Below are 25,211 nucleotides of genomic sequence, written 5' to 3' on the forward strand. Positions count from 1 at the left end.
CGCCGAGGAGAACTATGATGTCGGGAACCGGGAGCTGCTGGCAGTGGTGGCTGCTCTGGAGGAGTGGCGCCATTGGCTGGAGGCGGCGGAACAGCCGTTCACCATCTGGACGGATCATAAGAACTTGACGTTCATCTGGGCAACCGAGCGCCTCAATGGTCGGCAGGAACGGTGGGCCAGCTTCTTCAGTCGGTTTGACTTCACGCTGACTTATCGCCCCGGGTCCCGCAACATGAAGGCAGACTCCCTGTCCCGACAACACCCGAGGAGGGAGCCAGCTACAGAGGAGCCGACTCCCATTCTTCCTGAGGCCAGGGTGGTTGGCGTGGTTACCTGGGGCATCGAGACCGTGGTCAGGCAGGCGTTGCGCTCTCATCCCGCCCCGAGCCACGTCCCTCCACGCCGCCTATTTGTCCCGGACGCAGTCCGGCCCCGGGTTCTCCAGTGGGGCCATGCCAGTCAGTTTGCTTGCCATCCGGGTGTCCACCGCACCTTCACCTTTCTGGCTCGGCGTTTCTGGTGGCCCACCATGAGGAACGACGTCAGGGACTTCGTAGGGGCCTGCTCCGTCTGTGCTCGCAGCAAGGCCTCTCACCAGGCACCCGCGGGTCTGCTGCAGCCCCTCCCAACTCCAAGCCGCCCCTGGTCCCATGTGGCGTTGGATTTTGTCTCTGGACTGCCGCCCTCCCAGGGTAACACTGTGATCCTGACAGTGGTGGACCGCTTCAGTAAGGGAGTGCACCTGGTGGCCCTCCCCAGACTCCCATCGGCTTCTTAGACGGCGGACCTCCTGACGAGCCACGTGTTCCGTCTCCACGGCCTTCCCCTGGACGTCGTCTCGGACCGAGGGCCCCAGTTCGTCTCCCAGGTATGGCGGGCCTTTTGTAAGGGGTTGGGTGCCTCTGTTAGTCTCTCCTCTGGCTATCGCCCACAGACTAACGGACAGACAGAGAGGATGAACCAGAGCGTGGAGTCTGCCCTCCGGTGCGTGGCCGCCAAGAAGCCCAGCTCCTTGAGCTGGTTCCTCCCCTGGGTCGAGTATGCCATTAACTCCCTGGTCAGCTCTGCCACCGGCCTCTCACCTTTTGAGGTGTCCCTGGGCTACCAGCCGCCTCTCTTTGCTGCGCAGGAGTCGGAAGTGGCGGTTCCCTCCGTGCAGGCCCATCTGAACCAGTGTTGTCGCGTCTGGGGGGTGACCAGAGCCACTCTGCTCCGGGCAGCTGAGCGCGCCAGTCGGGGAGCCAACCGACGCCGGTCCCCAGCACCTACGTACCAACCAGGCCAAAGGGTGTGGCTGTCCGCGAAGGATCTCCCACTTCAGTCCACCGCGAAGAAGCTGAACCCCCGGTTTGTCGGCCCCTTTGAGATCAGGAAGGTTCTCAGCCCCACGGCGGTGAGTCTTAAGCTTCCGGCTTCCTTGAAGACCCATCCCGTGTTTCATGTGTCTCGGGTTAAGCCTGTCTCCCACAGTCCTCTGATGCCTCCGGCCCCGGCGCCGCCTCCCCCTGAGATCGTGGATGGGCACCTCCAGTGGGAGGTCCGCCAGCTGCTGGACGTCTGGCGCCGAGGACGGGGATTCCAGTATTTGGTGGACTGGGAGGGCTACGGTCCGGAGGAACGTAGCTGGGTCTCCCGCCAGCTCATCCTGGACCCTGGGCTGCTCACTGAGTTCCATCATTCCCATCCCGACAAGCCGGGCAAGTCGCCTGGTGGCTCCCGTGGAGGGGGGGGGGTACTGTTATGGCTCGCCCACCCCGCACCGTGGCCCGCCCACCCCACGCCGGCAGCCAATCGGCTCGTCAGGGCCGGGCTTAGTCATCAGGGCTGGGCTTAAGTTTGGTGGCCTCCCACGTGCCCGTTGTCAGTTCGTGTTGTAACCTCCCCGCAGTAGCGGCGACTCTCCTCTCACGGTCCTTTTCTCTACGAACTCATCCCAGCCCTTGGTTCATGTTTTTCCCTTGCAAGGTCTCCCCGTGGAAGTATCCTGCCTTGTTCCCGTTTGGATTACCCGCGAGTTTTTTTCCCCCTTGGACTTTCCATTTTTTCCTTGTCGCTCATTGCCTTCCTATGTTTGAATAAAGTACGCCAGTTTTCGGCTAACCCCATCTCTGTCTGGTGTCGTGCGCTTGGGGTCTTCCACAAACCCTATCAATGTTATATCATCAAATTGTTTAAGTGTATCAGTAAAAATGTAAGAAACATTGTATTGCCATGGCCCAAGTACCAGAGTTGCCTTTTTGTGATTTGGGTCTCTAGTGATCCAATTTTTAGTGATCACCTTTAGGTTATTCATTGCACTTGCAAATGTTTACCTTTAACCATGCAGGTGATTGCTTTTAGCAACGTTGTAGTAAACATATATTTTTATTTGTTAATTGTAAGGGCAATTGTTTGTTTGTGTGTGTGTGTGTGTGTGTGTGTGTGTGTGTGCGCGTGCGTGCGTGCGTGTGCGTGCATGCGTACATGTGTGTGTTTTATTCACCAGGCTGTATGAGGCTAAGCTGAACAGGCCCTTGCAAAAAGCCTTGAGTCCTATTGTGTGGTGTCGCCAGGCTCTGGACAACCCCAGCCCTGATATGGAGTCAGCCAAGCGCTCCCTTATCCACAGACTGGATCTCACCATGTCAGGTAAATGACATTAACACCTGCCTCTGATAAGAGGTTAACGTGCTTATTTAATGCAAACACTCAAGGCATTATATTGTCCCAGTAGGATCTGTCTGGTTAAACGCTGACACAAAAAAGGCAGGATTTCATTATTTTTCCTATTTTAAGGATTTTGTGCTCTTTTGGACTAGTGACTCATACTTTTCAGATGACTACTTTCCTGTTGGTACTGCATGTGTACCTGGTCATATCCGTGTGAAAAAGCCAAAAACTGACTGAATTAAACCAAGGATAGCTTTATTTTTTATTTTTTTAATGTATTCTTATTACTCTTCTTGAGTGAAAAAATAGAAAGTCTTTCATCTCAAGTGAAGTTCTACAATGTCTTTGAAGCTGTAATTAACATGAAATAACTAGATTTAACTTGATTTAATAATGTAGAGTTAGGAATATAACTACCGTTCCCTGAAGACAATTGAGGTACAATGCATATTGTATGAGATATAACGCCCTCTTTAGTCTGACTGAAGACACCTCTATTCACGCCCGAAAGGTAAATGATACGTGGTGACGCATGGTGGCTTTGTCCCACCCGGTTAGGCTATGTAGCATTGTCACCAGCAGCATCCCTCAGCTCATCACACCGCTCTTCACTGAGCTCTCCTGGAGAAGAGGGGCAGATGAGTGTTGTACCCCATTCCTCCTTCAGGGAATAGTGGTTATATTCATAACCCTATGTTCCCTTTCAGTCAATTCACTCAGTACAATACATATTGTATGGGATGTATATTCACACCCCAGGAACGAACCAATCTGCCGGGTTCAAAGTAAAGTAAACCCACCAGAGAGCACAGGGTGAGCCACTGAAGGGACCACTACATGTAAATGATAAAACCACACAAAAGTGTGTGGAGAAGCCCAGCTAACTGCTGCATAAATGTCCTGGACAGATAAGCCCTTAAACAAGGCCCAAGATGAAGCTATTCCTCTGGTAGTGTGCCTGCACTCTCCCAGGTAAACTCAAGCTCTTGCTGCTGTAAGGTAGAGAAATGGCCTCAACTGTCCAATGAGAAAGACATTGCTTTGACACAGCCTTGCCCTTAACTGGATTAGCAAAGCAGACAAACAGCTGATCACATTTACGAAAATGCAGAGTAAATTTAAGATACATGCGTAAAACCCTCACATGACACAACGTGCAATCTTCTGTTCTGCTCTGAGGTGAAAGGAGGAGGGGATGGACAGCGGACTTAACTCAAATGCCAATGAACTGTAGGACAATGTTTTCCAACCCAGTCCTCAAGGAACACCTATCCTGCAGATTTTCTTTGCAAACCTGAATAAGTACCTGTTTGTAGTTATTCAACCAATCAGCAATGAATTATATCAGATGTTGCACACCTCGCATAATTAAGTGCTGTGAGATGATTGGTTGAGTAAGGACAAGCAGGGCTACCTATGCAGGGTTACAATGAAAATCTGCAGGATAGGTGTTCCTTGAGGACTGGGTTGGGAAATGCTGCTGTAGGACATAGGCATGACTTTAGGAACATATGCTGTATTAGGGCATAGCATCACATTAGTAGCCCTTTGTGCAAAAACCCGGCATGCAAGTGTCCCCTTGTCTGTTTATGTATGACACCACTGTCATGTTGTCTGTTTTGAACAGAACATGGTGACCCACCAGAACAGACTGAAAGTGCTGTAGAACTAGAAACACAGCTAGAATCTCCCTGTAGCTTGCTTTCCACAGGTAACCACTCTCCTCACTGTTACTGTTCTGCAAATGGCCACCCAGCCCTTTAACGAGGCATCCGTGGTCACCACTTTGTGATATAGGACTCTGCCTATAGGGACCCTGTATAGCAGTAGGCGCAGTTCTCGCCAAGGTAACAAAGCCACCACATACTGCTTGGTCACTGTTATCCGTCTGTGGAGATGACACGCGGGGTATAGGTAAAGTGATAATATCTACTGCTGCAGTGCACACATTAGGCCCAGCGGTACGATCGCTATCATAGATGCCATCAATTCCAACAGCTGTAGATATTTGCAAAGCTGCAGTTTGCTCCCCAACTGAAACTACACTATGCAATTGCAAAACGCCGCTATCCTGCACTGAGACAGGTGACCACGGCAGGTGAGCAAGCATATTTCTAGCCCCAGAAAGGACTATTGCTGACTCGGGGTGAGTGAACTCTTTTTCAGATTGATGAAAAAGCCCAAAATCTGCAGATAAGACATCATTCCTTTTGTGTGATATTCTGCCTGCTCCATGGACAGTGATATTATGGCCAGATTGTCTAGATATACAAGTATTTGTATTCCCTGACTCCGCAGGGGGTTTAACGCTGCCTCAACACATTTGGTGAATGTGCATGGAGTTAGCAACAGCCGGAAGGCAGAACAAGATATTGCAACCCCTTTGAATGAAAATCTCAGATACTGTCTGTAATTTGGATGAACCGCGATTTGAAATGAAGCATCGGTCAGATCTATTGATGTGAACCACTGCTCTGGTCCTACTGTGTTTATTACCTGCCATAGTGTTAGCATTTTGAATTTGAATAATTTCAGACGTTTTTTAACACCCATAGGTCCAGTACGGGGTTTTATGATCCGCATATTTGATTTTATTGTATATTTGATTTTATTTTGATTATTCTATTATTGTATATTTGTATATTTTATTGTATTGATATTGTATAAGGAAGTCGGCAGTTGCAGAGAAGTATGTAGGAGTGGTGCAGAGTATGTATGAGGGAAGTGTAACAGTGGTGAGGTGTGTGGTTGGAATGACAGATGGGTTCAGGATGGAGGTGGGATTACATCAAAGATCGGCTCTGAGCCCTTTCTTGTTTGCAATGGTGATGGATGAGATCAGGCAGGAGTCTCCATAGACTATGATGTTTGTGAATGACATTGTGATCTGTAGCAAGAGTAGGGTGCAGGTTGAGGAAAGCCTGGAGAGGTGGAGGTATGCACTGGAGAGAAGAGGAATGAAAGTCAGTAAGAGCAAGACAAAATACATAGGCGTGAATGAGAAGGAGGACAGCAGAATGGTCAGGATGCAAGGAGCAGAGGTGGCAGAGATGGATGAGTTTAAAGAGAGACTGACATACACATTTTTTTTAATATTGGGAGTTTGAATCATAACTGAAAATAGGTGTGGTTTTATGAATTCAAAGCTAATGGCTACTGTCTTCCTGGATGGTTGTTTGGGTGTGGCTCGGTGTTCATGTGGGTGGGGCTTGGTATCGCTCGTCACTGAGAAATTCAGTGGCTCGAGGATCTCTCGGAAGGGAGAAATGGCTAATGCAGTGTTTCTCAACTCAGTCCTCAAGGAACTCCTATCCTGCAGATTTTCATTGTAACCCTGCATAGGTAGCCCTGCTTGTACTTACTCGACCAATCATCTCGCAGCACTTAATTATGCAAGGGGTGCAACATCTGACAAAATTCATTGCTGATTGGTTGAATAACTACAAACAGGTACCTATTCATGGTTGCAAAGAAAATATGCAGGATAGGGGTTCCTTGAGGACTGGGCTGAGAAACACTGGGCTAATGCCAGGGCTGGCGCCGATGCTCAGGCATCCAGGGACCACGCATTTCACATGCGACCACGGCATGGTGGTAGGCGTACGGCATGGTAGTGCAATACAACTTGGCGAATAATATGTTCAATGATACAAATAACTGTTAGATAGATAGATGATAGATATTTAGATAAATAGATAGATAGATAGATAGCAATATGTCGTAGCAAGATTGATAATAAAGTCTCAGCAAAATAGCACAAACTTGAGCCAAGTAGCTAGCAGGAGGGGGTGAAAGAACGGCTTCTCCATGGTTTTGTAGCATCTCGCTACGGACACACCCTATATGCAAATTGACTGGTGTCTACGTATCCACTGGCACAATTTGTCATTGGACACCATCAACAGTCAATCACAGTTCTCTCTCGAGTGGCCGCAGACGCGCTTTTTTGACCACTGAATTTCTCCGTGGTCACATTCCAACTCAGAACATAACCTATCAATAGGAATTTTCCGATTTCGATGTCAGTATCACTTTTAAATACTTGGGGTCAACTGTTCAAAGTAAAGGAGAGTGCAGAAAAGAGGTAAAGAAGAGAGTGCAGGCAGGGTGGAGTGAATAGAGAAGAGTGCCAGGAGTGATTTGCGACAGAAGGGTACCAGCAAGAGTTAAAGGGAAGGTTTACACGATAGTTGCGAGACCAGCTATGTTATATGGTTTGGAGACAGTGGCACTGACGAAAAGACAGGAGGCGGAGTTGAAGGTGGCAGAGTTGAAGATGCTAAGATTTTCATTGGGAGTGACGAAGAAGGACAGGATTAGGAACGAGTATATTAGAGGGACAGCTCAGGTTGGACAGTTTGGAGACAAAGCAAGAGAAGCAAGATTGAGATGGCTTGGACATGTGTGAAGGAGAGGTGCTGGGTATATTGGGAGAAAGATGCTGGAGCTGCCAGGGAAGAGGAAAAGAGGAAGGCCAAAGAGGAGGTTTATGGATGTGATGAGAGAGGACATGCAGTTGGCTGGTATGACAGAGGAAGATGCAGAGGACAGGAAGAAATGGAAACAGATGTTCCACTGTGGCAACCCCTAACTGGAGCAGCCGAAAGTAGTAGTAGGTCCAGTATGGAGTTTAAGCCTCCGTCTTTATTTGGTATGACAAAATAGCGGTTGTACCAACCTTTCTCTTTCTGAGGGAGGAACCACCTGAATCTCTCCTTTCATGATTAAAGAGGATTTTCTTCTGTCTAAGCACTGCCACTATTTGTCTGCTGACCTGGGCGCATTTGGAACTGCAAACGGTATCCCATCATAATAGTAGTTCCACCCAGGGTGACACTGCGCATGCATGCTAGTCCTGAATGTGAGCAGTGAGTTTGCCAGCTACCTGAGGGGACATAGCGCCCTCTTGTCAGCAAACCAGGCATAAAGAAGTGCTGTGGTTTATTTGTCCTTTTCTAACACAGACTGGCTATGAACATTTTTCGTTGCACACATGGGATCACCTTTGTTTAAACAATGTCTGAATGAGGTATAACTTTCCCCACACCCCCACTGAGAACATGAACAACTTTGTGTGAAACGCCCGTACTATGGGTTTGAACAACAAAATACCGCTCCTTGGAGAACACAGAGCTGGCTGGGTGAACAACAGTGTATTGCATGTGAACAGTGTGCTTGGGAGACAGTACTGAGTTGATTTTTGATTTTGATATACTTTATTGATCCCTTAGGGAAATTACACTTTGCATTTAGCCCATCCTAGCTGTGTAGCTAGGAGCAGTGGACAGCCACCGTGCGGCACCCGGGGACCAACTCCAGTTCGTCTTGCCATGCCTCGGTCAAGGGCACAGACAGGAGTACTAACCCTAACATGCATGTCTTTTTGATGGTGGGGGAAACCAAAGCACCTGGAGAAAACCCACTGCAGACATTGAGAGAACATGCAAACTCCACAAAGAGAACGACCTGGGATGAGCCCCAAGGTTGGACAACCCCAGGATTCAAACCCAAAACCTTTCTTGCTGTGAGACGACAGCGCTAACCACTGTGCCACCGTGCCGCCGTATTGTGGGGGAACATGACCAATTTGGGCTTGACACCTGAACAAAAAGAGGACACGGCCTCTTGAATGGCACAAGATGGGGGGCAGTGGTGTCTCCGGTCCATCATTGCTTCCCTCTCCTCTCCTCCATAGGAAGGAGAAAGCCGTTTTCTTCGCCTCACTGCGGTGCCCTTCATGAGGCTAGGAGGAGGTCCTTTGCTCTAGCCAGTGTTGCACAGGGCAAATTTCGCTGGCTGCTTTGAAGAGGGCAATCCAGCCGCAGCTGCTGGGGCTGTTCTCCTCTGCGGGGGAGGCAATGAGGCTGACTTGAATGGTCAAGGTGGTGGCTTTCATCTGACCTCCCTCATAGGTAGTGTGCTCCGTAGCGCTTCCACCTGCAGCTTCTTGCACTCAAACTTGGCCTGAATGGACTCAAGTGACTGGCCAAATAGACTCCGTCAAAATGCGCTCATCTAGGTATGCTGCCCTGTCTCTGTCAGGCATGTCTGACAGTGTCAACCACAGATGTCATTGTGCTCATTGTGCAAATGATTTACTGGCTTGTAAAATACAGTCGATTGCTCATTTACTTTCAAGACTCATCCCAGAATACGTAATTTTTATTTTTGACATCAGAGTCATGACTGTGTGCAAAAATTTTTAGGCTGATAAGTCCAATAGTTTGCGAGATTAGCTGCGGACAGGCACACACATACACACACGCGACCAAACGCATAATCCCCTCCAGGCCAAGCTACTGCCAGACGGAGATAATTATATTTAGTCTGTCAGTGAGGGGGACCAGCCTCATCCTCCCAGGCTAAAACGGGAGGGGTCATTTCCATTTTTACAGAGGTATGTTCATGTGACAGTTAGATCATATTAAGCAAGAGTATCTGATCCCTCCAACTCAAACAGTTGCACAATGTCCTTTCTGAATGGTGTCGAGACAAATGGCCATCTTATTATCCAGAGGCATACTGATATCTGCTCTGAAGGACGCTTATTCTCCCGATAGCGAAATGCAGCTGCCCTGTTTTATTTTGTTTTTCTTTGCATCAAACTTTTATGGCTCCTAAAAGGTCCTTAACGAAGCATGCCATTTGTCCAGTGGATGACTAACACTAAAACTAATGCTGCCTTGCTAAAAGTGTAAAATGACTGTGCCATTCTAATTCTTCTTGACCTCAGCATAACGTTTGATACTGTGGATAATTTTAATAGACCATCTCCACCATGGGCAAGGCTCAGCATTTTCGGTTTTTATTTTTCAAAGCCATCCAGCATGCCGAATTTCGCCACAAGAGGACACTGTTACATAACCTCACATGAACAAGTTTTGGATCCGTGGAAACATAAAATCAGAGTGAAAATCCGTTTAAACCGATCTGCTCCTTTTAAAAAATCTGGGTATTTTTCCGTGAAAATCGGTAAAAACCGAAAACATTGAGCCTTGAGCATGGGGTTGATGTTGATGGCTCTGCCTTGAAATGGTTCACATCCTACCTCAAAAATAGAAGTTTCTCCATTAACACAGGCAATTTTTCCTCTCTCCCAGCTAGTCTCTCCTGTGGAGTCCCACAAGTTTCTATCCCAGGTCCCATTCTTTTCTCTATATACATGCTTCCCCTCGATCAAATCATTCAAAAATACAACATTTCCTTCCACTGTTATGCTGATGACACTCAGCTTTATCTCCCCCTGAAACCAAATGACCAGTCCAATCTAGTCAGACTCTTGAACTGCCTTGAGGACAAAACCTCCTAAAGCTGAATGAAGGCAAATATGAAGTTGTCCTATTTGGCCCGCTGACTCTGATAAAGTGTTTACCAACAGTCTTGGCAACCTGTCCATCCTTGTCAACATCATATCAACAATCTTGGTGTGATATTTCAGGAATCAGGAACATTTATTTGTCATTTAATTTCATGCACTTGCATACATGAAGTGAAACGAAATATCGTTTCCCCCAGCCCACAGCAGTGCAACACAAAGACAAAAACACATATCCAGGGGGGCATCCGGGTGGCATAGTGGTCTATTCCATTGCCTACCAACACGGGGATCGCTAGTTTGAATACCCTTGTTACCTCTGGCTTGATTGGGCATCCCTACAGTTACAATTGGCTGTGTCTGCGGCTGGGAAGCCGGATGTGGGTATGTGTCCTGGTCGCTGCACCCCCTCTGATTGGTTGGGGCGCCTGTTCGGGGGGGAGGGGGAACTGGGGGAAATAGCGTGATCCTCCCACGTGCTATGTCCCCCTGGTGAAACTCAAAACCCATCCAAACTACAAGAACACATATATCCAAACTGCAAAAAAAAAAAACTACAAAAACACATATCCAACATATCAAAATACAAATTTTTTTCACTGTCCAAGAGAGGGAACGCCAGGATGACTGTCGGAACTGCCAGTCTGCATGGGCTAGCAGTTAGCTTAGCTTGCCCCACTTCCGCGTCCTGTCAGACCGCCCTCTGTGTTTCCTCCTCGGGTGCAGCTCCAGGCAGGGCCGTGGTCCCTCAGCCCACCGGATGCAGCGAATTAAGCTCTCCCAGCTGATCCAACGCCAGCTCTCCCAGCCAGACAGCTTCTACGCACCTCCCCGCACTCCATATGACGACACCAAAAACACAGTCAATGCTAGGCGAAACTACCGCCAAACCACCCTCAGTGTTATCGGAACTGCTGGTCTGCATGGGCTAGAAGTTAGCTTAGCCTGCCCCTTTTTGATTACACCTTCAAGTTTGACAAGCAAGTTAATGCAGTAGTGAAAGCCAGTTTTTTTCCAGCTTCGTACTATTACCAAAATCAAGCCGTTTCTTTCTTAAAGATCTCAAGAAAGTCATCCACACTTTGATATCCTCCTGCTTGGACTACTGCAACGCCATGTATATTGGGATTAGTCAGTCGTCCTTGTCCCGCCTACAACTGGTCCAGAACACTGCAGCCAGGCTCCTGACACACACCTGGAAGATGGACCATATTACCCCTATACTGGCCTCTCTCCACTAGCTGCCTGTGCGGTTCAGAATTTATTTTTAAGGTTCTACTGTTTGTTTATGAAGCCCTAAATGGGCTAGCCCCCTCCTATATCACAGACCTTTTAACCCTCTGTTCCACCTCCAGGTCCTCGGGTCGGTTGACTTGGGACTACTAGCTGTCGCGCAATCAGGGACGGCGCAGGGATGACCCCACCTTTGCGGTTGCAGCCGCAAGAGTGTGGAACAGCATTCCCCCCCCTATCAGATCTGTCCCCTCCATTGACTTTTATAAGGCTTGGCTCAAAACGTATGTTTATTCACTAGTGTTTGAATCCTCCTAATGTGGCTGATTTCTGGCTTGTGCCTATGCCCATGCATTGTTTATTCGTGTCTACGAGCTATGTGCCTTGTTGTTTATGTCGGTGTTTCTTGTATTTGTGTTTTAGATACCTGCTCTGGTCTGTGCAGCACTTTGGTCAATGTGGGTTGTTTTTAAATGTGCCTTTATAAATACAGGTAGTCCCCAGGTGACGAACGCCCGACTTACGAACTCCCATACTTACGAACTCCCGTACATATGAACCAACCTCCATAAAGCCTATTATTAAAAAAAAACAAAAAAAACCTTTTTTTTTTCTTTTTAGATTAAGTACTCCTTTTTGTCCTCAGTTCCGGAGTGTCCTCCCTGTTGTTGTGTTGCTGTAAAGCCCACTGAGGCAAATTGGTAATTTGTGATCCTGGGCTATACAAATAAAATTGACTTGACTTGGTTCGAACTGACGAATGGACGGAATGCTTTGCGCGACGTGCGACACTCAAAACATTGCGTGTTTTAGGCAGTTCGTCGCCTCAAGGGAGAACAACGCCATAACCATCGTCAGCATTTTAAGTCAGCTCACATAAACATTGTGTGTGTTGTGTTTTCACTTAAATTTTTCGTGTTTACCCTCATAATCATGGCTTCAAAGCGTAAATGTGATGCAAGTGATGGTGATGCATAGAAGAAAAGGAAAACGATCACGATTGAAATGAAAGTGGAAATAAAAAGCGTTCAGAGACAGGTGAAATGCTCTTATCGTTTTTTCACTTACCTGGTGAGGTGGGGAAGCGAGCCCCAAGTGGGCTCTCGTTTCTGGCATCAGACGGCTGGCGTCTGCTGATCGCGAACCGCTCCAGGGACAGTGGCAGGTGGGAAGTTTGAAACGTAAGAAATTTTTCTTTAATCAAAGAAAGTTGAATCAGTTCATGTGGATACAACGTTGTATGTTTATTTTCTTACCAGGATTATTGAGCATGTATAAAGACATGTTTCTTTAAAGTTTTTTTATACCTATACACACATTTTCTCTCTCAATTATACATACTGTACTGTAGTCACATTTATTATTACTGCATTATTATGTTCATGATGTTTTAGGTAAAATATTGTAGCATGTTCAGGTTCACCAGCGGGTTGTAAGCATTAGTTGTACATAGTTGGGGGAGATGTTTTGCTGTTCTGGGGGGTGGTACACTGTTGCTGGGTCAAGGGTTAGTGGGTCGGGTCTTTGGATAGAGAGACGGCCTGTGAGTTGGGTAACACTAGAACGACTTTCAAAGTTTAATAACTTTGTGGAAAAAAAAAAGATAGAGACCTGCCACTCCCCGAATTCTCCTAAAATTGCATATATTTGCATTTGAAATGAGTTTTAGGTCAATTGCATAAGATCTATCTAAAATGACCATGAGCAGTCAAAATGGCTACTCGTAATTTGCGCATGATTGCGCGCATCATGTCACTATTTATGACGTGTTCTGGTTGCATCATTTCCTTCACGAAGTTCATTGCTGTGTCCTGGAAAAGAACTAGCGTTTTCCAGTGCAGAGAAATAGCCTAAATTTAATTTTTGATTATTGCCAACATGTCTGGTTAGGTTACAGACACCGTTACAGACGCACCATGACTACCATCGACGCGTTGCAGTATTTACACGTGTTAGAAGGTGGCCATTTTAAATTGTTTTAAAAAAAAATAGTATTAAAAGTTGTTAAAATGTTAATTGGTGTCAGTTAGTTTTTTAACAGACATACTAACATATGTAATGCATTAATATCTCAATTGGGTATTTATCTTGATAGAATATAGAGTTTGAAAACCGTGGCGGTCAAAATGACTGCCCACGGTCATTCTAGTCATTTTTAAATTCCGGTCATTGTTTGGGACTATTTCAATATTTATTTTCAGTTCTTTTTTACATTTCACGTTATAGGCCTTGTTACGTTTGTTAGATTAGCAATATGTGTTTTCTGTTTTGTTTTTCAGGTAATATTTTCACCTTTTCAATTTGCTATTCAAGTTCAACCACGTCTCTCGAAAGTTTAAATTGTTTAAAAATATTATTGTAGTTGTTAAAATGTTAATTTTGGTGTCAGTCGTTTCCTAACAGACATACTAACATATGCAATGCATTAATATCTCAATTGGGTATTTATCTTGACAGAATAGAGTTTAAAACCCGGCCGTCATTTTGACCGCCCATGGTCGTTTTAGGTAGGAGTGAAATCCCAGTCGATGGCGGTCTGTACGGCATGGCTGCGGCTGACAACAGTTGTGAATAAAGCAACACTCAGTTGTAAGTTTTGAAGGGTGTTTTTTTTTAATAGCAGTGAATGCTACAATATATATTAAGACAAACATTTGACTGATTGATGTTTTTTATACCTATACACACATTCTCTCAATTATAAATACTGTAACTGTAGTTATATTTATTATTATTACTGCATTATTATGTTTATGATGTTTCAGGTAAAATATATACTATATAATAAGATAAACATTTCACTAATTGACGCAAGATGTGAACTGTACGTAACTGTTCCGACTTGCATACAAATTTGACATAAGAACAGACTCAAAAATGGAGCTTGTTTGTAACCCGGGGACTACCTGTAAATTTGACTTGACTAAAAACAAGTAGTCACGTCGTCACTTCAGTGGGATTAATGAAATGTTGTTGGTGATCTCATCGCTGGAGGTGTGGAGAGGGGATAATGTCATCAATCAATAATGGACATGACCTACACCTTTGCACCCCCTCCCCCCAATTTTGCATTGCTGGCGAATCAATGGAGGAAACAGCCCATCCTCCTTTGAGGTCCCTGTGCATTGGCCAAGCTCTAAAAGGTGTGGGTCCAAATACACAAATTGTGTTACAAGTGGGGTTGGTAACAATGAACAAGAGAGGGGAGAGGTTGCAGTTTATCAGGTGCCACAATAGCAAGCTTCTCAAAAAGCAGTTAAGCAAATCTACTTCATTACTGAGTACAGTGTGCATGTATGTGATGGTATGTGTGTGAGTCAGAGTGAGGCTCCTTGCAGAAACACTCGTAGCTCCTGGCTGCTTTCCCTCCCAGTCTCTCCTGAACTGGAGTGTGGCAAGCCTGTTGCCATGGTACTGGGGAAGTTTGTATTGGGGAAGGAATTTCAAGGGTGAAATTTTGCGTTACTTGGGGCGAATGGGAGTCACTGTAAAGACTTACCTTTTTTCCTGCAGTGTGATGGCCTCATATTTGACGAGAAGAGTTTTTTTATTTTGTTTTGTTTTTTGGGGGGGGGGGGGGGGGTTTGTGCCTGCAGACGTGCAGGGGAACTTGCAGACATTTTACAAAGAAACTTTACTTTTAGTTTTGTGCATGGTGACTTAGCCTTTTAACTGTGTGCACTCCCTGTAAAATGTAAACAATGCTGCCCATAATCATAAATGACGTGGCCTGGTTATATAACAGTAGGAGGAGGATTATTCCATGGGATACTTGCCAAAGTACACTCTCATGGCAAGACAACACTCCTTCATCCATGTAATGCAGTCTTATTCAGCTCCCAGAATTTCTGTGGCTGGAGCTGAACAATCGATTGAAAAGGCCAATTCTTCATAATGCCCTTTTAAAACTATTTGAGAAAAAAACGTACTAGTACATTTGATACAGCTCTAACTTGAACTTACATATGTTAAGTGTGAAATCACCAGAATATTGACACACATTTCAACAGATGTTTTTTTTTCCCCAATTAAAGCTTCTCTTTAGTTGGATTAACATTGACATGGTGTGATAGAAATAAAAAGGGAAGTTAGATCCATCCTATATGCATTAAAGTGCCATGGTCGGCTCACTGGCAAAGAGGTAAATAAGTTCAACAGAGTCATACTAATATTATTGAAAATACAAACAGGCCCAGGCATGATGTGTGGGATCCCTGCTTTGTCTGTTGGTTTCAACAGTTCAAGTTTTAAGTCCAACTTCATTGTCATGTGTATTAGAATACAATGAAATTGTGCTCTGGCTCGCTCTGCCTTAACACAAGGGACACAAGGACAAAGGACACAAGGACACACCATCCCAAAAAAAAACAAAAACCCAACACTACAGACCTGCATAGACTATGTACCAAATGATATACTATGTACATTATATACACAATATACAGTTCACGATAACATAACAATGTAAGGGGCATATGGGTGTGTCAGCTGTTCAGCAACCTGACTGCCTGTGGAAAGAAAATAATACTGAGATGGGTGGTGTGTGATTTGATGCTCCAGTACCGTTTTTTAAATGGAAGGAGCGAGAACAGAACATGAGCGGGGTGGCTGGTGTCCTTAATGATGTTTTGGGCTTTCTTTTTGCGGCAAGTGGTGTAAATATTATCAAGTTGGGCTTTCCTTTTGCGGCGAGTGGTTTAAATATTATGAAGTTGTGGTAGTTCCATGCCAATGATTTTTGCTGCTGTCCTTTGAAGCAGTCTGCAGTCCTGAGCAGTCAGGTTGCCAAACTGCACTGTGATACAGCCTGTCTAGACACTCTCAATGGTACTGTGATCAAAGTTCATAAGACTTTTGGTACTTCTACCAAAACTCTTGAGACACCTCAGAAAATATAGTCTCTGCTGTGCCTTCTTCCGGATGCAATTGGTGTTGAGAGACAATGCGAGGTTATCTGTGATGTTTAAACATAGAAATCTAAAACTGTCCACAATTTCAACAGATGACCCATTCATGAAAATAGGAATGTGATTTTCTCTGATCTTTCTAAAGTCAACAATGATTACTTTGGTCTTATTGACATTTGGAGAGAGGTTGGCATCAAGGCACCATATGGTTAAATCTTCCACTTCCCTCCTATAGGCCCTTTCATCACTGTCACTTATTAGTCCAATCACTGTGGTGTCCATCCATCCATCCATCCATTATCCAAGCCGTTTAACTGAAGTTGGGTCGCAGGACGCTGGAGCCCATCCCAGCAGTCATTGGACGGCAGGCAGGGAGACACCCTGGACAGGCCGCCAGTCCATCACAGGGCCGACACATACACACCTAGTGACAATTTAGTAAGGCCAATTCACCTGACCTACATGTCTTTGGACTGTAGGAGGAAACTGAAGCACCCGGAGGGAACTCACTGTGGTGTGGTGTGGTGTGACTGTGGTGTCATCTGCGAATTTTAATGATGTTATTGTTGTCATATTTGGCAACATGGTCATGTGTAAACAGACTGTACAATAGGAGACTGAAACAACACCCCTGAGGCATACCGGTACTAAGAACTAATGTAGACGAGTATGTTTTACCCATTCTCAGGAAATCAAATAGCCAATTACACATAGAGTTGCCCAGACCAAGATCTCTGAGTGCCCTGCCTCTTTTAGGTTGCCCTTTTGGTAATTCTGCAGTTTGCATCATGATGCCTTCTAAATATTATTCTTTATTAGGCCTCAAGCAGGGATTGGGATGCCTCCTTTTTTTCTTTTTCTTTTTTCTCCAAATAATGGTTTCTTTTAGGGAGCAGGATTTGAGGGCACTCTATTTTGGTTGGTCCCTGTGCTGCTTGTCCCTGTAGATTGCCCTTGTCTCAGTCTCTTCCTGGTGAAGATGTACCACCGGAACTGCTGTCGCTGAGCCCAATGTCTTCTAGCTACAAGCAAACGCTTGAAAACTGGAAGTGTGTTTGGGACAATACGGCAGCAGTTTTTGGTTTTCAGTCTCTGTTTCCCTGAGAGACTTGATCTTGTGGCTAGGCATCTACTTAAGCAATGTTGTGTCTTTCTCCAATGAATCAAGACAGGTGCCAATCCATGGCAATCATAGCCATTGAGTTTCTTCTGCTTCCTAGGTGACAGTGGACACGTTGAGCAGAGTGAGCACCCAGCTCTAGATAAAAGTTGTTTTTTAGTTGGCCTTGTTGGTCTTGCGTATTAGTATTAAATGATGTACGTAACCCTGCAGTTTGCAGTTAGCCACACAATACAGCTGGACATGTCAAAGATTTGGCTCTTTTGAGTTGACTCTGATTCATGTTTAAGGTTAGGTTTTAGCAGACAAGCAACAGTTAATCACTTGGCCTCTTATGTATTTGGATAAAATAAAACTCGAGGGGAAAGTAGAACCAGTAGGTTTATGTGTGAGTGAAAATGTCTACTTTCTGCTTTTAGTTTGATGTAGCATGGGCTGGGCCAAATGTTATCATTCCTGAGTAGCTGAACCATGAGGATGGCAGGGTAGTGGACATGATGGTGTCTCCTAAATAATGCAGTAAGACAGAGTGCAGAGCTTGAAGAGGGTGAGGATGAGTGAGGAGTAAAGTAGACAAAAGAGGGAGGTAATCATAAAAGGCTCCTTCCTAGTCACCACCCAGCTGAGTAAACATAACCAGACAAAGAAAGAGGAAATGAAAACAGGGATGAGTACATGAGTGGCTTCAGAAATGGGAAAGTCTTAAGCGTGAAGTGATTTGTTATTGGCTGTAGGAGAGGTCTGTGATTAACAATATTGGTCAGTCACCCCACTGCGCTTTCTCAGTTGCCAACAGACTGTTGAAGGCCTTAACTCATGTCTGAAACAAGGCTCTATAAAGAATTATCTCAATGAGAGTCTGTGAAGCCTTTGACTGCTGCTTCGATTGCACAGACCATCGCATTGTGCTCTGATAAAGTGTCTGGATGGATGGAATGGCATGCAGCATGCATGCATTGTTCGGCATTTGTCCCAGCTAATAATGAAAGAACTCTCTATCAGGCCCACGCCTGCCATACGGTTTAAGAGACTGGACTAGAATGCCAGCATGTTGGTGCCAGCACACTGCAGAGCTTCCAGGGAGAGAGCTGGTTGTGAACAGGCATCGCAGGCATTGTCTTAAAGTCGAGTACTGGGCTGGCCAAGAACAATTAATCATTAGGGATTTTATTTATGCTGCATCAATGTCGACATACTGGACAAACAAACCGATGAACCCTGTAAGTTCTAAGTAGTTCTTCATGACTATAAATGGGAAACAGTGCTTTTCCACTCAGCAGAGCACTCAAAGTGATTTACAGTTAATACCTCACATTCACCTGTTCACAAAATACACATTCACACATAGAGACAGTAGAGGCTGCCATGCAAGGTGCCAACCTGCTTGTCGGGAGCAGTTAGTGGTATGGTATCTTGCTCAAGGACATTTCAGCATAAGGTGAAGAGGAGCCAGGATCGAACAAGCAACTTTTCAATTGCTGATCAGCCACTCTACTTCCTGAGCCACTGCTGCCTCACCCCTATAGAAAAGGTCCTTAACATATGATCTAACATGGAAGATGAGAGTAAGCGATAGGCCTTGGTTTAATGTTTACATTCTATACTATCCACACTCACCAGACCAAACTATTGACATTCAAATTGTCTGGGGGAAAATTGGGTAAAGCAGTAATATGCATATACTTTATATCTAAATTATATTGCATCAAGAGCAAATTGTCACCTTACTCACTACACACACACTATGAATATTATTCTTTCCTAACTAATAGTTAAAATGTTCCATCCATAGCGATAGATGAGGTCAAGTGGTATCATTAACACAACCAGTGAAAGTTGCAATGCCTCCTAATCTCTAATGTCACCTTCAGTTTTGTGCCCCACTTCCATTTCAATTTGGAGAGAGGCAACAGTGCAGCCTGGTAGTATCAGTGGGGGTGGATGATTAGTATAGACTACTTCATGTATGATATTCCTAATATATGTATGCTTCCACTTGTACAGAAAATACATGACCAATTTTAAAGCTTACTAGTGTAAATTGTTTCCAGTAACAAAGCAAATGATGCCGCATCAGTGCCACAACAGGTGCCATTATTCTGCAAATTAGGATTATTAAGGATACCTAAGCATGGGAAGACACTAGATGTTTTAAGTGTTGATTATAACCCTGATTCGTCCATGACAATTGATTTTTAAGATAGTGGAAAATACTCTGCACCAAGTACCAAAAAGCACCAAATAGGGCAGGTCACAATGGGCAGTCAGCATATGTTATCTTGTAGCATGCAGGGATTTAAGAATCAAATTGCTCGCAGCCCAATCAAGCCTTCAATCAGCCGGATGGGTCAAAGGCTGGGAATCTCGGCAAGTCTGATGTCGCTTGCAAGTGTGTGCACCTCTATGAATGCAGTTGTAGCCAGCGTTCTTGACTGTGAATGTAATCTGCAAAAGTCAGTCATTGAATCTTTGATGCTGAGGCTTTTCTCAGTTGGCTAAATCTTTTAAAGTCTGCAAGTGTGTTCCCCGATTAAGTGTAGACCATTAAAATGCTCTAGCCCCATGGAGTTGTTTTCTAGCTCTGTTGTCTTTTACTTTAGGGATCCTTGGCTCTGGGAAGGTGTCATACAAATGCAAATTAAATTCAATGTTATAATTGATATGATCAGCAAAATCGGTCTTACATGACACAAATGAAAACTGTAATAAACTTGTATTAAGATTAGTATCTTCTTTTTGCCATCAATACACAGTAGTATGGTTAAGTGTTTGGTGAGAGTCTTTTATTGCTTCTGAAAATTGCTGAAGCCACCAAAACAAGTTCTTTGTGTCAATGGAATTAGTTGTGCATGCCTTTCTTATAATGCAGTCAGTGGTAAATTGATAGTGTTATATATTACATCATCATACATCATTGTTATATTAATTATAATTCGTTTTATTAGTGTGGATGTTTTTCATTGTGTGGGCTGTTGATGGCACTAGTTGGCATGTGCTACAATATCTATTATGCCAACCATGGCCTTCTCCTTTGTTGTTGTACAATAATTTTGCAGTTGATGCCTTCTCTTTGGACTCTCTACAGCCAACAAGCGCAGGAGCCTGTATGGAAGCCCTTACAGTCCACAGGTGGGCTACGGAAGCCCCTATAGCACAAACACAGCAAACAGCCCTTATAGCAGTGGCTTCAACTCCCCCTCTTCCACCCCCAGCAGAGTGCCCATTGTCAGACAACAGTTGATGCCAGGAAATGCAGGTAAGGGGATTTCCATGTTCAACAAACAACTGTAGCCCATCTATGTTGTTGAATATATGTCAGGTATAATCTTACTGTTCAATAAGGTGTTTTATACGTTTGTTCCCTGCTAGTCCACCAGCGTAATGCAGCAGCAGAGAGGAATCCCCCAGCGGTGAGCCCCCAGTCATCAATTGACAGCGAGCTGAGTACCTCAGAGATGGATGAGGACTCAGTGGGCTCCTCAAATACCTACAAACTCAACGACGTCACTGATGTCCAGATCCTGGCTCGCATGCAAGAGGAGAGTACGTACCTGCCTTAAATGATGATGCCTTTTTATGAGCAAGCGGTTTCTCACAGCATATCCTAACTGTGTGTGGATGTGTGTTTGAGACAGGTTTGAGACAGGACTATGCAGCAACAGCATCCAGGCGGAGCTCGGGTTCATCCTGCCACTCCCTGCGGCGTAGCACCTTCAGCGACCAGGAGCTAGACGCGCACAGTCTTGAGGATGAGGAGGAAGCAGTGCACCCGGCCTTCCATCTGCCATCCAGTCGTTTCAGCCCATCGCCTCGCCATTCCCCCCGTGCCTCCCCAAGGAACTCTCCCCGCTCACGCTCCCCAGCACGTTCAATAGAATACAGTCACAGCCGTGGCTCACCTCAACCCATCATCAGCCGCCTGCAGCAGCCTCGCCACTCGCTGCAAGGCCATGGGCCCGACCTGCAAACCAATGTGGTGAAAAACGAAGGTAAGAAGGCAGATTAACCAACAGCTGACTACTGCTGGTTTTAGATCACAGCGCCAGCAGATTAGGAAAAGCGTAATAGATTAAGCTGATGTTGTGTGATTCCATGTGTTGGATACTCTCTTGAGCTTACTTTCTATTGCAGAGAAGCTGCGTCGTAGTCTTCCCAACCTCACCCGCTCCTCAGGAGCAGCTGCAACCCAGGGTCCAGAGCCTGTCAAGAATAGCCGCAGCTGCGAGTCCAACCTGCAAGTGCCAAATGGAGGCTCTCCCAGGCACCAGAACCAGTCTGCTCGTGAGTATTGCAGACACCAAAATATTAAACAAATGATATTATTGCACTAAATTGGAACTAATTGGCCATTGTAGTACTTAGATTTAGCTAGTATTTCCGTCTTTTGTATTTGTCACTAAGTTACAGTTTAGTTTTTATTGTTTGAGCGAGCTACCTTAAAGATTAAAGTTTAAGAACATCAACATGTATAATGGACACATGCACATCTTAACTTCATTCATCTGCATAATATGCCAAATAATACTATTAAACGTTTTTTTTTCATGAATACACATTTACTCTGCAGTAACTATCAGAAAACTCATTATACTGCTAATTGATAATATATTTTCCACTGACATAAGAAAGAAAAAAAAACACATTTTTATTCCCCAACAATTCTAATTTTTTTTATCAATGTGACATGTGTTTTCTCTAGCTAGTCATGTGCAAGTGGGGATTCTTTTAATCCTTTTGGCTGCTCCTTAAAAGAGCTCTTTTGCTTTGTGGTGCCATGGCCTCGATGTTCTGGAAGCCTGTTTGCCTTTGATCATACTCAGCTTTAATATCTTTTCCTCTCGTGCATCTTTCCTCTCATCCTGTTTGTGTCACCATTATTCAAATCAAGAGAAGCATTGTGCAGAATTAAATCGCTCTTAACAACATTTATAGTGGAGAGGGTGTCAACAATTACACAGTGACATCTTCTTAGATTTTATCTGTAAGGGTTAGGGACGATATTATCCAAGAGACTAAGGGTCCACTCAGAGCTAATGTCCTCCATTTGATGTAATCCTGTCATTAGGGCTGAATGGCTCCCCTGCTGATAGTGCTGCCCTAATTGCAGAGAAGCTAATCCCACCCACTAACTTAAATGGTCATAGTTTTGAGGGTGTTAAACTTGTAGTGAAATGACGTTATCCTGTTTTAACAAGCTTCATATCATTTATCCAGGAAATCACCTCAGGATTAAGAATAGCCTTTTCAAAGGAAACCTGGTTTAGAAAAGGCAATAACAAACATTTCTCAAAACATAAAAACGTTACAAAGCAGGTTAAGATGGATAAGAATATACAAATAACAGTTATTTTAATTTTCACAATTACATAATATCAAAGGGAGGGTGTGCATGCCAATGTGAATGTGAGTTTTTGGATCTCTTACTATTTGATATGATTGCAAAAATCATTTACGCACATATCATAAGAGGTTGTTTTTTTTATTACTTTAGCCCAGCAAGACTTGAAGGTACTTGAGCAATTAACTGTCTTGAATCTTGAGATATGTCCTCACTTTTCTACCAGAGCCTTGGCTTTAATAGGCATGTGTTACACCAAAACCGCCGTCTCTTTCTTTGACTTCTTTTCACTGTGAAGCATGTGCTGCCCGTCTCACCCCCACACCCACCCTTCTGTCAATGCTGGTACTCGTAGGTTGGCTGTATTATATCTGACATTGGCAGAAAGACACTGCTCTGGCAGCTGGCTGGTTCTCCACTCGGGTGAAGCTGCGTATGAATGTTTTGATTGGAGAGCCCCCTAGTGGCCTCAAACTGCACCTCTCTGGCTGAGAGTTGACCCGGGCTTGGCTGGCCTCCACTGTGCCTCGTTCCCTCCCCAAATCCGTCCTCCCCACCAGCACTGTGAATCTCAGTCAGAGTAAACACTCACTCCTGTGGTGAAATGCTGAAATGTTCCTGTTTTCCAGCAGCAGCCCAACTCCCAAGGTACTCGACCCCCTCTCGCTCTTCCCCGAAACCCAAACAGCAGCTCCAAAGCCCATCTGCCCTCCGAGGTAACAGCCTGCTTATGATCAAACCAACTGAAGGCTGTGGGATAACTTTTGCACGCACGCACACACACACACACACACACACACACACACACACACACACACACACACACACACACACACACACACACACACACACACACACACACACACACACACACACAGCCTTAATGATATTGTGCAATCTGTTTATTTAAGGCATAGAGCATTGGTGAGAGTTTTTAAGCAAGTTATTAGAAAAGGGAGAAATGTGTTTTTATTAATATTGGAATTAGCATTGAAATGGAGCAGACATAAATACCAGGATGGCTTTTTGTTTGCACCGTAGCCAAGACAGCTTGAAAGACCTGGATGTCTTTACAGCTGTCCTCCATGCTGAAGTAGCAAGGTCATTTTTAAGTGTGCTGCCATCCTCAGTTTCTGCCATTCTCTAACCCTGTTGACATTTTGAGGGATCTACCTCTATGCTTCAGAAGCTGACAGGAGAATGAAGGGAGGGCAGAGTGCTTGTTATCCAAGTAGAGGATAGGAGTTCATTACTACCATTTGTACAGACCTATACAATGCAAATACAAATTCCAAAGGGTGAATTTGTGCCTCTAAATAAAAATAGAAAATATCTACCAAAACCATTATATGTGAACAGCAATAAAAAAAAAATTTGAGATTGAACTCGCTGAACTTCAGCCAAAAAAATTAATTTACTGAGTCAGCTAACAAAGCAGCAGTATTTTGCTGTTGGTGGATCACTTGGTCAAGTGTGGGATTCTCATTGGCATCACTCAGGTCCATGTTGTTGCCTTTAAAATGAAAACCTTTATCCCTCATTGTGTCCTAAATGGTCACTTGGTTCTTGACTTAGAAATGCGAAGGCAGGTCACACGTGAGCATATATATCTGTGTTAGATAATTGGTAGAGGTTGTTTCTCTTCCCTAAATACAGAAGAAATTCTAAAGACACTAAGCATTTACTGGTCATAACTTCACAAGTGTTAAAATTTGCTTGCCTGTCTCTAGTTTATATAAGTTGAATACTTGGTAGTTTGTGGCTGCTGGTCAGACTAAGCTGCCTTCTGGGCTCTGGGAACTTGGGATGGGTATTTTTCATAATTGTTGACATTTTCTAGACCAAATGATTGTTTGTGAGTTGTAGCCCTGCTACCAAGTTGATAAAACTGATCTCACTTGAAGTTGTGTTCAACTCTAGCTCACATGACTCATCTGAGGCTGCAGGCTACGTACAGACTTTTGAAATTAATGTCATGGGAATCAGCCCTCTTTTGTAAGGATATTGCATCAGACTCAAAAGTACAGATACAATACTGCCTTTTCCATACAGCTCATTCACTCTTTGATCGGTTTCATGCACTTTACCAATCCCTAATCCCTTGACAACATTATTAATAGCAATTATTTAGCATTGCAGCAAAATGACAAGGATGTAGATTTGAATGGTCATGTTTTTTAAATCCGTCAAAACACTTATCGGTGGATCTTGTCTGAGAGTAACATGAAACACTAGAATTAAATCCTGGCCCAAGAGAGGCTATTTAAAAGCCTTAATTAACAATGTAAATAAACTCTTACATAAGGAAAAGGACTTAGTTGAAGTCTGGGTGGAACTGTAAGATATTTTATGCAGCCAGGTTGGTCCATTCCCTACAAAAGAATGTCCTTGGAGACTGAATGTCTCTAGGTGGGATTCTGTTTGTGAAATGTTTCGTTCCTCTGGTGGGGTTCTCCCATGTATACAAACTTTTATCAGTGCCTCACAGAGTCTCTGATACTCTGTCAGACAACAGTTATATCCCTCAACACGCCTCTAGGTCCTGTTTCACCTCATCACTGTCTAGCTCCACACATACGGCGGAAGTATTGGTCATTCTGAAGAGACCCTTCTTTCCCTGCGTCACTGTTTAACCAGTACAAAAGGAGC

The 25,211-nt window shown here is 44.6% G+C and overlaps 1 protein-coding gene across 4 annotated transcripts in view; it reads left to right on the top strand.

Moving 5' to 3' along the window:
* Positions 1–25,211, top strand: part of slain2 (SLAIN motif family, member 2) — a 35,480-nt gene that overhangs the window by 7,557 nt on the left and 2,712 nt on the right. Inside the window, exons 2-7 of one of the 4 annotated variants that reach the window (XM_056276384.1) lie at positions 2,486–2,628; positions 20,310–20,480; positions 20,594–20,767; positions 20,860–21,213; positions 21,356–21,505; positions 23,192–23,278. In XM_056276384.1, the coding sequence (XP_056132359.1) occupies positions 2,486–2,628; positions 20,310–20,480; positions 20,594–20,767; positions 20,860–21,213; positions 21,356–21,505; positions 23,192–23,278 (1,079 nt within the window). Of the gene's footprint in view, positions 1–2,485; positions 2,629–20,309; positions 20,481–20,593; positions 20,768–20,859; positions 21,214–21,355; positions 21,506–22,917; positions 23,012–23,191; positions 23,279–25,211 lie in introns of those variants that run through there. The other 3 variants (XM_056276387.1, XM_056276389.1, XM_056276388.1) reach the window with 3 other exon arrangements.

This window comes from Lampris incognitus, chromosome 3 (assembly GCF_029633865.1).
Source record: "Lampris incognitus isolate fLamInc1 chromosome 3, fLamInc1.hap2, whole genome shotgun sequence".
NCBI classification, from domain to species: Eukaryota; Metazoa; Chordata; class Actinopteri; order Lampriformes; family Lampridae; genus Lampris; species Lampris incognitus.